Genomic DNA, 12,211 nt, shown 5'->3' on the forward strand with positions numbered 1-12,211 from the left:
TTTTAAGTGAGTTGATGATGCCGTGCTGACATGGACATAGAGAATATTCTCTTTTGATGTAAATATCAAATATAATTACATAAGAAACATTCGTTAGCTTAAACCCAATAGTTTTCTGTTCTAAGGTAAGTTTCATTGACATAAAATTACCCATTACTAATGTGGTCTGCAATATAGATGAGTGTTTGACATATAATATGCCATCTGGAAGAAAAGGATCTGCCACTTTTACCATCGCGAATCCTTATTAGTTTCCCAGATTGAAAATATTTGAGCCACTAATAATCTCCAACACCTGGACACGTTAGACACTCAGTTGTTTGGTTTATTCTGGGTACAAAGTGGAGAAGTAACGATCTGTTATACATCCTTCACCCATGGAAGTGTAGAGACATGTTGCTTGTCAAGAAAATCTTCCTCGTCCTCATCTGTACTGCAATCACCAAGTGACAGCAAAGACTGCATTTCGGTATTTCTTCCAGAAGTGCTGAAAATGCACAAGAGGATCAGTACACAGCATATGGCGCCAAGTTTCAGCTTCCATTTGTCTTACAATCAAGACTACCTATGCTGAAGCCATCGGAAGCAGGCTGAATGGGGGAGTAAGTTTAAATGCACCTAGGATATACTCAGTCTCCTCATAATGAGAAACTCTCATTATCTCCTCACTTCCAGGAAACCAAACTACAACTGTAGCAAAGGGAGAGGATATTTATGGGCTCCAGTAGTGCCCTTCCCTCATGATTTAGAAGAAACTTCTAAAACCTGCAGAGCCTCAGGGTCATCATTAAGAACATTCATCATGATATTGGCTGCTTAAAAGAATCCCAATGAATAGACATTCAGATAAATCACTCCCTTGTGTACAGTAAATTAAAACTATATGGATAGTCACTAAGATCAACCAAAGCCAAAATTCAATGACACTGATTACTTGCCTGTTTTTGGTTCTTGTTCGATTTGTTTTGTTTTGTATTTTATCTGTAGAAAGACGTGGACTGCCCAAAGTTCTAACACCTGAGTGTCTGTGGTTTAGAAACAAACATAGCTTGTGAGAACAAAAATCCTCTGTATTACTCAAATAATTGGGTCCAAAGTTACCAGGATTTCCAGCCCATGTATGCCAGCAAGTGTGAAAATGTTCATCTTCTGACAGACATGACATCTTTACAGACAATTTTATTAAATCCAAAGCAGGCTCAATTAACAATTTCTTACTCACCTGTGAACAAGCTGGGAAGAGACTACAAGGGCTGCCAGGTGGTTATTGTGTGATCCTTTTAGTTGTACTTCCTGCATTATATCATGCATCCCTCTGTATTTTTAGTATTAAATTTCTTTTGTGAAATGATTATGAGAACACATATAGATTTAGTTGGGTTTTAATAACATTTTACGGGAAAAACTACTTCTATGCTATTCATTTTTAAAGTGTTGTTTATATTGACATGCAAAAAGTTCAGGAGCTCAGGCAAAGCTTTTCTCTTTCAGAAAGACATAGTTACACACTCTTAATTCCCTTAGAGCTGAGCATTAGACTGCAAGCCAATCCTAGGGACTTATATTTAAAGGATCTTTATTTTGAATTTATTTTCTTATTTTAAAAGAAAGTTCCTCCTTCAAAACTGCCAGTGCCAAACTCATTGCTTTGTTGAACATGTGTCAAGTTGACCTCTATATCTTTTTAAAGTGTTTCCCATTTGCAACGAGGAATAAAGTTATGCAAATTGAAATGCCAGAGTCAATTTTAAAGAGAAAACTTCTCAATCAATATTCTAGTCTTTAATCTTTACATTGGGTAAGATTCTATTAATGTGAACTATGAAGATGTATTATACTAATTAATTCAAGCAAGACAACTTTTTTTCAATATAATCCTGGGGGGGAGGGTTATTGCCTTTGTCCCCTTTTAATGACCCACACTACATAGCAGAGAAATGTCTTTCAATTAAAGTAACAATTTTATAAGTCTTTTAGTAAATCACAATACTAGGTCAGCACAAGTTCCAAACAAATAAAATAAAAACGGTTATAAATTTCACACATTTGAGCAAATATTCTTATATAGTAAAGAAAACTGAGCTCATCTAACCTATTATGTGCTGTCTTTCTGTAGGAAGGTCCAGGATTACTTACCTCATCTCAGTTTCACAGTCGTCATCATCACAAGGCATCGCCAGGAGGTCTTCGGACATCTGATTGAAATCCAGAGAATAGTGGGTGAAGGCTGCTAACTCTTCTGAGGGTAGACTCTGAGGTTTTTCTGAAGGATCTGAAAAATGTGTTTCCATTTATCACTAGTACGTACATTCAAGAAACATGTGAATATCTTATGGTGCTGGAATTTACCCAGGATGAATGACAAGCAGCACACAAAGATGTTCAGCACAGACTTGCTGCCACCCATAGATTTCTTAATCCTTGTCAGGTGGTGAGATTCCAGGGAGCACAGGGTAAGGGATACAGTGCTTGGTTAACCTGTGGAAAACCCTGGCGCCAATAACTAACCCCAAAATGAAAGAAAAGAAAAAGGAAGGAGGGAAAAGAGAAAAGGAAATAAACAAAGGCGTGGTGTCAAGTTACCATAATGATAATGATTTTTGAAATATACGTGCTGCTGGTGAAATATGCCAAATAGCCTGACCATTCACAAAATTCAAAATGAAATGAAGTAATCCCTTGTAACAGTAGATCATTGTGCAGTTTGTAAATTTGCCTGCACCTTAGATTCTTTATTATTTATGTGCTTGTTTGTTCTGCAATGCTCTTTTTTTTTTTTTTGGCTTCTTAGTGTTAGATGATCTTTTGTATTTGAAGGAGGAAGAGGAGTAGATAAATCTTAAGTCATCTTTATACAAACTTTTACTTGAAATACAACATGGAAATAAATATTTCTATGAGAGATCTCAATTCATTCTTTCTTACATTGATGTAACTCAGTGTCTAGGTAGGCTAGGTTAACTCATTATATAGCAAAGGATCACCTTGACTTCACAAGCTCTTATCTCTACCAGCTGAATGCTGTGGTTACAGATGTGAGCCACTATGTACTATTTATGAGATAGTAGAGTTAGAATCCAGAGCTTTGTATAAGTTAGCACTCTAACAACTAAACTATATTCCAGCCCATTAAGCCATCTAACTTACCATAACGTATCATGATGATTTAGATCATCACCCTCACTGGGTGCTTTCCCTTTTATAAAAGTGTCAGATAACTAACTTCCTAGTTGGAAGGAATAAACACTAAACAAACAATATTCTAGCACTAGACTTAAAAAATATTTAGCTTTTGAGAGTTAATAGTAACTTTCAGTTTTGGAGCAAAGAGATTTCCCCCACCGAAACTAAATTACATTGTTCCCACTGAAAGATAGACCTCAATATATTTACAGAATGAAACTTCCATAAAATTATTTAGTTCAGTGATTTTCAAATTATGATACACTTAGATAAATTAAGTTTGAGATTATGTTCTTCCCTCACAATCCCAAAGCAATCAGACAGAGTCACCTAATCTCATTTATATTTCAGGACTCTTGATAAGATTTACTATGAAACAAAACTCCTAAAAGTTTGGGTTATATTAAAAAGAAATACCACCACCCTCACTTGTGAAAATGAGAAAGGAGACACACACACACAAAAATAGTCTTTCACTATACAATGATACTAGACCCAAGTTCCTTTAGCGCAAGTGGCTGTGCTACAATGTCTAACTCTTAGGTTTGAGCTATTCTCTTCACCCCCATTCAGCCTTTGAGCTGAAATGTTAAATGAAAGCCTCACAATGCGCTACATGCCTAACTCCTGACACTAGAGAATTGAAGGAGGAGACAGGACCTGTCAATACTATAACAAGTAACTAAACAAGAAAAAAAAATTATTTTGGCAGAAAAAAATACTTTATGTTCTTGAAAATATACCACACAAATCTGTTGCCTACAAAAGAAATAACAAACCAAACTACTTTTGCAACAAAACTAATGTCAAAGATATGATATAACAAAGCAAATTAAATGGTCACTTATTGCTCAATTGGATCTTTTTCCAGAATAACAGTGAGTTCTAACAAAAGTGACAGGAAAGTAAGTACTGTTAAGCATGTCCTGTGGAATAGAGAAGTATCTTCATCATGTTAACTGACTGACTCTGAGCATGGCAGCACACATATGTAAGAGGTTTTCTTGTTGATGAAGATAATACTGGCATGATTTTTGATAAAGTCACAACGTTTGTAACTAACTTTCACATGGATCCTAAAAGTACAGAAACACAGAATGCGTTCTCTCACGCTGTTCTCTCCTTCCCCCACCTTTCTTCCTTCCTTCTGTCTCCCTTTCATCCTCTCTTCTAACTCTCTTTCTTGGAACATACACATATAACTGAGTTTGCTCCATTTTTACTCTATTATTTTACAAATTTTCAAAAAGTTTGGAATTACTTTAGAAATTCTATCAAATATATCAAAGAAAAAGTGAAGGCGATATCATTAGTAAACTGGTTTTTAAAATCCTGATAGAATTTAAGCTCCAAAAAAGCACACCAAACTGCCTTGTCCCATAGCCATACTGATGAATATCTTGAATATGGTTATGGATGGAGATAGAGACAGAGACCCACGTCGGAGCACTGAACTGAGCTCCCAAGGTCAAGTTGAAGAGCAGAAGTTGGGAGAAGATGAGTAAGGAGATCAGGACTGCGAAGGGTTGGTCCACCCATGGAGACAGTGTGACTGATCTAATGGGAGCTCACCAAGGCCAGCTAGACTGGGACTGAATGAGCATGTGATCAAACCGGACTCTCTGAATGTGGCTGACAATGGCTGACTGAGAAGCCAATGATAATGGCACTGGGATTTGATTCTAGTATATGTACTGGCTTTTTGGGATCCTAGTCTGTTTTAATGCACACCTTCCTAGACCTGGATGGAGGGGGGAGGGCTTTGGACTTCCCATAGAGCAGAGTACCCTGCCCTCTCTTAGGACTGGAGGAGGAGGGGGAGAGGGGAGCGGGAGGGAAATGAGAGGAGGGGAGAAGGTGGAAATTTTGAATGGTATTATTTATAAAGCAATAAAAAAGCACACCAAATACACGTGAAAATAAAAACCTTGCAAAGCAACCATGTTGACTATTCTTGGCTCTCAACTTGGCTGCATCTGGATTTAGCTAAAACTCAAGCAGCTGGGTTTTTCCTCTCAAGCTTGTGAGGGATTTTCCTTGATTGGATCATTTGAGATAGGAATATCGACCTTAATTGAATCTGGGCCACACCTTCTGGTGACTGCCTATATAAAGGATATAAAAAAGAAAGCTCTCATTCTATGCCTGTTGGCCCTCATTCTCACTAGGAAGCCCATTTTTTTCACTAGCATTAGAGCCGACTTCTTCCGAATGCTGGCATATTCTGAAGACCAGCTGAAACATTCGGTCTTGTGAACTGAACAATAATCAGATTTTTGGGCTTTCTGTTGGAAGACAGCAACTGGGAGAAGCCCAGATAATAAAGTAACTGAAGGATATATTGGAAATACATTGTTAAAAGTGGATTCAACTAAAGGAAATAGGTTCCCAGCAGGAGAAGGCAGACTGTAACAGAAACCAATTCTAAGATACAAAAGCAGAATTTTTTCTTTCTGAAAATAAGGAATTTATTCTGTCGTCAGAAAGAAAGGCTGCCACTTTAAGAGTAGTGAAATAGAATCATCCTAGTCCTGTCACTGAGTGGCCAAGGATATGAGGTGAGATAGGCCATGGGCTTAAAGAGAATATGATTACAATACAGTGTATGAAAAATTTAAAAAATGAATAAAACAGTTAAACAAAGGATGTTTAGCATATTCTTCCAGGAATGAAGTGTGAGAAAGAAATGATGAGGTTGTAAAGTAAGACAACATCGGATCATGTCACAGACAGGATGTAGAATCCAGAGCCAAAGAAGTCCCCGTTAAAAGAAGAGACATGTTACTATTCTAAACTGATCTGTGTTTCAAGTATAAAATTCTCAGGGGTTTCTAAACTGGACGCACATCAGGTAACAGAGCCACATAGCCCTCCCTTTGGGGAAAAAACAGCAAGACTATTAGGCTCAAACAACCAAAACTTCGATGGGAATACAGGGACTGAAGATGCTGAGTGTCTGCTATTGTGCAAAGGAAAGAAAGTTCAGATCTATTAGATACATCCATTGAAGTGGTCAGTCATAACAGACACAGTGTGTGGGCCAGCAAGCTGCCTCTCCAAGTAGAGCATTTGCTCAGCAAGCCTGGCTCCCTCCGAGGCTGAGCTGGGGCACCCATGTAAAGCTGCAGCCAGAGAAGTGGCCTTGCAAGGTTGTCCTCTGACCTCCACCCTTCTCATGACACACTCTCCCTCCCCCTTCCCTCCTCATCATACATATACCCAAGCATGCACAATATATAAAGAAATATTTAAAAAGACATTCCAAAGCCAGGTATTTTCAAGAATATCATTATAACAGGCCTTTGGGTTAGGACAGAGAACTTAATCCACAGAATCTTGACCAAGAAGCAAACTAGAAGAAAATCTTGACAAGATAACAAGTGATAACTCCCTGAGATGTATTTACTATACTCTAGAATAGCACGGGATTTAATAAAGTGAACAAATAAATAATTCTTCATCATTATTTTAGAGATGAATTAAAATAAAAAAAACTAAAGCAGAAATACTATCAGTTTCCTAGCTTTTCCTCTTCCAGTTCTTAAATGTTAAAAAATATGCACAAAAATTAGAAGAAACTGTCCATTTTCTACTGTTTCTGGTCTATAAGAAGCAGTTTAATATAGTTAACTAGGCAGGATTCTGTTGAAAACAGCAAGGTCGGAAAGGACTGCTTCCAGAATCCCAACAGGTCCATTTTCCCACAAGGTTGCTGTACAGACAATTGCACAAAGACAAGGACTTCATTGCACTTGAAGGAAAGATCAAAAAGATTTTGCTTTTAAACTAGTTTTTTATTACATTTCATTTGTGTGGGTTAATTCACATATATACATACCACTGCACACATAAGGAAGTCAGAGAGAAACTTGAGGAATTCTACCTGGGATGAAATTCTAGTTGTCAGTCTCGGTCAAATGACTTTATACTTGGAGACAAAATGATGGCCCTAAGTAAAAGGGTTGTTATGTCATATATTTTTTGAGTATTACATGGGTTGAAAAGGACTAGCTTTTCTGTGTGTTAAGAAACCATGTATTTTATGACTACTTTTGTGTGGTATTGGGGATATCTAAGGAAACAGACATATGGGAAGGAAATGTGTTCTTCATTTGCTTGTTGTAGAGCAAGATGTAAAGACTGAAGCAGAAAACAGTTTTTTACAGCGTTTCATAAGTCAAGGCTGTCATTTACCTGCAAGGTCTTTCAGTGTGTTTAACTCTTTCTCCAAACTGTCTAAAGCTTGCTGATCTTCTGCGTTATCTAGGAAAGGCTCATTCTGGTCAGTGACATCTATGTATTCAATTTCTGAAATTTCAGACGCAGCTCTGGACAGGGGTTGAGCAGCGACACTTCTTGATCGGGGATAAGAGGACAGATGAGAGCTGGAGCCTTTGCGAGCAGAACTGGGAACAGGGAAGTTCGCCGTAGAAGGTCTCGGGGATTTCTGGCCTGCGAAGAGAAAAGAAAGCAGACAACTGCGTTAGGAGCCCACGTGTGTATCGTTTGTTTAATTTAGGGTGCTCATGCATGAGTATGTGTGAACACGCACACAAATGGGTGTGCTTCTGGATGGACACTGGAGTTCTCATCAGGAACACCACCCAACTCATTTGAGTGAAATCCTCTCGTTGGCTTAGGTTTACCATCTAGGGTTCAGTGTTTGGACAGTGAGTAACACTGTTGTTCTTACAGCAACCATCCCAGCTCCCTGCCCTGGAGAAAAAGCATACCTCAGCATGCCTGACATTTTACACAGAATCTAGGGGTCAAACTCAGGACCCAGTTCTTAGACAGCACACACTTTACTGACCAACCATCCACCATGCACCAGCCCCACTGTATGTTTACAATACAAATGACTGCACTCCTGGACACAAAGCAACCCATAATTCTGGTGGCTTTTGGCTGTCACTTATTTGAGCTACCCACAGTTAATTAATCCCAAATTGCATCCACAGTAACATAAAGAACTCCGCTGAGTCATTTTTCTATACTCAGGAAAAGAGAATCTAATCTACAGCAGTTTAGGCAAAGTGCCCATCCGATAAGCCAGCTTCAGAGCAGCCTAGCATTCATTCTCCATTCCAGACCATCCGACAGCCGGATGCCCTTACGTGTTCCTTAAATTCTAGAAAAATACCGCACTGCCTTGGAGAGGGGAAAGACAGGATACACCCACATGTAACTATATAGAATCAAAGGGAAATTTAAAAGTAAAAAGCAAAATGGTAACTAGAGAAGTCACCCTGTATAAACTTAAGAATCAGTTTGTCTTCCTTTGTTCTTCCCCTTCTTATTCTATAGTGAGTATGTGAACACTCTCATGAGCATCTGTTTGTAGCATGAAAATAGTTCATAACAACTCACCATAACACACAGAGGGTACTGACTTTAAAGAGCATTGCAGAAATCAGTTTTGAAAATGATTTCGCTAAATGGAATTATGAATAAATTAAGTCTCTGACCCTTTTGTGACAGTACAAAAAAAGAAGTTTTAAAGAAAGTTAATCAACAGGCATATGCTTATGTGTTCATTCTTGTTAAAATGCCCTCAAGGAATATTTTGATGATCAGAATTGAAAAGTGGTCTCCCTTTATAGAATGTGGACTGATTCAATAAGTCATTCATAGTCAGAAAGCAGCACTCTGCCCCCTCACCCAGAATTGTGCCATTTCTCAGCAGAACAGCAGCTACGGCAGTAATTCTTTACAGAAATCAAACATCCCGGATTCTCAAGAAACATTGTTCTTTCTTCTGTGTTATGGTGCTGCATCAAATGCAAAATGTAAAAGAATTTATATCGCTTATTGAAGCAGAGCAAATAAAAGGAAGAAGTTATTAGTAAGGTCTGATATTTTGACAACAGGAGCAACAGCAACAAAGGGAAGTGAGAACTATCAAATTCCATGGATGCCCTTCAGATAACTCAGTACTGCACTGGCTGGCGCTCTCAGCAGCATCTGGTTACCACTGAATTTGAAGCTAATTGATCCCAATTGAAAGAAAATGTACCCAGGGGATAGATCAGATATGCTCACCACAGAGCAAAAGGACACACCATCTTTCCAGCTGGAAATATGCTCCACTATAGTTTGGAGTCGCCAAAACACAGAGATTTTATTTTTTATTTATTTTCCTTAAGGTAGACTTATCATTCAATTTAGGATTTTATTCATGAACATTAATATCATTGCTAAAGTTAATACTGAACACGACATAAAAGATACCACTGATGAAAAATGGCAGTTGAAGCCATCATCCCCTACTAAACATGCACACACAACCTGTCCTTTAGAGCAACTGGTGCCATCAGCAGCAATGGAGTATCAGAACATGATTAATATTGATTGATTCCAGTCAGATTCTAGATATAATAAATTCTCTATGGTGATGGTTTGATTGTATTCTCTATGATAAGTATTGTAACTAGGCTAACCATTGAAAAGTCAAAACATAGTGACGTACTGGACACAAATCTACTGATGAGGTTATGAGACATAAATCAATCACCAAATAATGCTACTGTTATTCTATGTGTAACATAGAATTTGATGACACAATTATAGCATATGTTTTGGGGTAGCATTTTTTTCTCTCTGTGTAGGTGTACAGGGGCTAGGGGTCAATACAGAATTCCTTCTTCAGCCACTCATATTTTTGAGACAGTAGTTCTCACACTGATTCAGCTTAGACTGACTGGCCATGCTAGCTCCAGGGATCATCTTGTCTCTCCTTCTCTAGTGTCTGGGTTATAGGAATACTCTGTTGTCCCTGACTTTTATATGAGCTCTAGCATTATATTCATGTCTCTCTGCAAGCATGGAAAGTAATTTATCAACTGAACTTTTCTCCAGCATCCTTGGGTAGCATTTTAGTAACAATATTTTTTATCAAAGATCCCAATACTTTAACCATGAATTACATTTCAAAATCATAATGCTTGTTACTCTGCATATTTTAAAGCATTACTATTAAAAATAGAAATATTTTCTAAGATTTCTAGAAACATGTAATCATGGGTTACTGGGGAAATACTTAGGTTGCTAAGAAACTTATTATGTTACTCACTGAGTCAGAAATCAGTTTGTGATTTGACACTAACCTAAATCTCACCCTCAAAATACAGAATTAGTGTAATGTCTTAAATTCCATCCAACTCTGAGAACCAGTGAATTAATACTTAATTCAATGGTAAAAATCATTTATTAACTCTTAAATCTGCCAAATTCTCTATCCAAATCAAGATATTCTAAAACAAATCAGATATTGTCTTTGATGTCAATTTGCACCAAAATACCAGAACCAGCCTTCACCACTAAGGAATCACCAAAGAGTAAACAGGCTACTATTTGCTTTCTGACCAAGGAAGAATGCATGAGAAATATAAGTTGTGTTATAATACCATGGCTTCCAGGAGAAGGAAGAGTAAAGGAAGGTGAAGGACTTGGGGAACAGTAGTATGTAGGGTGGCCTCAAAGACCTCACTGAGGCAGCATCTGATCTGAGATTGAAAGCATCCCCAGGAGGATCTAAGGATGGAGTGGGAGTTTGCAAAGCATCCTGTATGAAAGAGAGAAACACATCCCTAGGCTAAAAATCATCGTGTGATCTGCCTTAGAACATAGAGGAGCCAGGGAGAGACCAGGCTGGGAGGAGATGCAGTGGGGAAAGTAGAGGGAGCACATCAGGTAAGAATTATTCCTCAGGAAGAAGGTTTTCTGTGTGTCTGCTACCTTCCACAGGTAGCTGCAGTATTCTTTTAGTCAACTAAATGTCACAACCTTTGTTCATTTTAAAATATAAACCTCATAAGTTATAAAATATATAAACTAATCTCCTGGCTGAAAGCATAAACAACCTACTCATTTATGATAAACAGAATTTGTTAGAAAATTAATCATATTAGGAGAGTTTTTCAAAGAGTAAAAAGGGATTTTGGAGCACATGCCAAAACTTAACATGGTACTGGCTGGTTTTGTGTGCCAGCTTGACACAAGCAAATGTCACCAGAGAGGAAGAAGCCTCAGTTGAGAAAATGCCTCCATGAGATCCAGCTGTAAGGCATTTTCTTAATTAGGGATCAGTGTGGGAGGGCCCAGTCCATTGTGCGCAGTGCCATTCCTGGGTGGATGGTTGTGGGCTCTCCAAGAATGCAGGCAGAGAAAGCCTGTGTAAGCAAGCCAGTAAGCAGCTCCCCTCCCTGCCTCCAGGATCCTGTCCTGTTTGACTTTTTGTCCTGACTTCTTTCAGTGAAGAGCAGCAAAATGGAAGTGTAAACCAAATAAACCTTTTCCAATCCAACTTGCTTTTAGGTCATGGTGTTTGGTGGAAGCAGTAGAAACAGACACCCACAGAGCACTCATTAGGAGAAATGAAAGTTTAAGTGGCTAAATTTGGGCTGCATTTAGGGGAAGGTAGGCAGCGTTTACAAATGAATAGATGAAGCTAGCACAAGTCAACTGGACTTAAGTGTCCTGCTGAAGATGTCCCACAGTGTTGCGTACAGGCACAGGAAGTTTGAGGAAGACTGAATGAGGAAGAGGCTTGGCTCTAAACATGGATGTATTTTATATAGTTTACCTTCACAGATATTCAAGACATTTTGGCAATTAAAATTCCTACCTACCCTGGCTTTAGTTCAGAATATAAAAATCTCTGTAGCTTGCTTCACTGCCAAGAGCATTTACAAATTTTATTTCAGGCTACTACCTCTGTTCAGAACTCATTTCCCAACTCCCTAACTGGTTACTGTTATTATTTAAAGACTCAACTAAAATGTCATATGATCTCTAATATCTGACATACCTATTTTATCATCTCTTCCAAAAAAATGCGTGCACACATACCCCTATTGTAACTAATATACTATAATCTAATTTGCATGTCCTTATATCAAGCAGTTTTCTCAAAATAGAACTTTTGAAGAATCTAAAGTAACACAACAGAGATTGACTGACAGATGCGGATCATCAGGTGTCTTAATTCTGTATAACTCAGCATCTTTAAGGATGAGATCAGCAAATT

General features: G+C 38.1%; 1 protein-coding gene across 2 annotated transcripts in view; it reads right to left on the reverse strand.

Moving 5' to 3' along the window:
• Positions 1–308: 308 nt before the first annotated feature.
• Positions 309–12,211, reverse strand: part of Zbbx (zinc finger B-box domain containing) — an 84,345-nt gene continuing 72,442 nt past the window's right edge. For both annotated transcript variants that reach the window (XM_013348300.1, XM_026788141.1), the window contains exons 19-21: positions 7,378–7,635; positions 2,137–2,272; positions 309–487 (exon numbers count right to left, since the gene is read on the reverse strand). In XM_013348300.1, the coding sequence (XP_013203754.1) occupies positions 361–487; positions 2,137–2,272; positions 7,378–7,635 (521 nt within the window). In that variant the 3' untranslated portion in view covers positions 309–360. The remainder of the gene's footprint in view (positions 488–2,136; positions 2,273–7,377; positions 7,636–12,211) is intronic.

Source organism: Microtus ochrogaster, chromosome 1 (genome assembly GCF_000317375.1).
Source record: "Microtus ochrogaster isolate Prairie Vole_2 chromosome 1, MicOch1.0, whole genome shotgun sequence".
Taxonomy (NCBI): Eukaryota; Metazoa; Chordata; class Mammalia; order Rodentia; family Cricetidae; genus Microtus; species Microtus ochrogaster.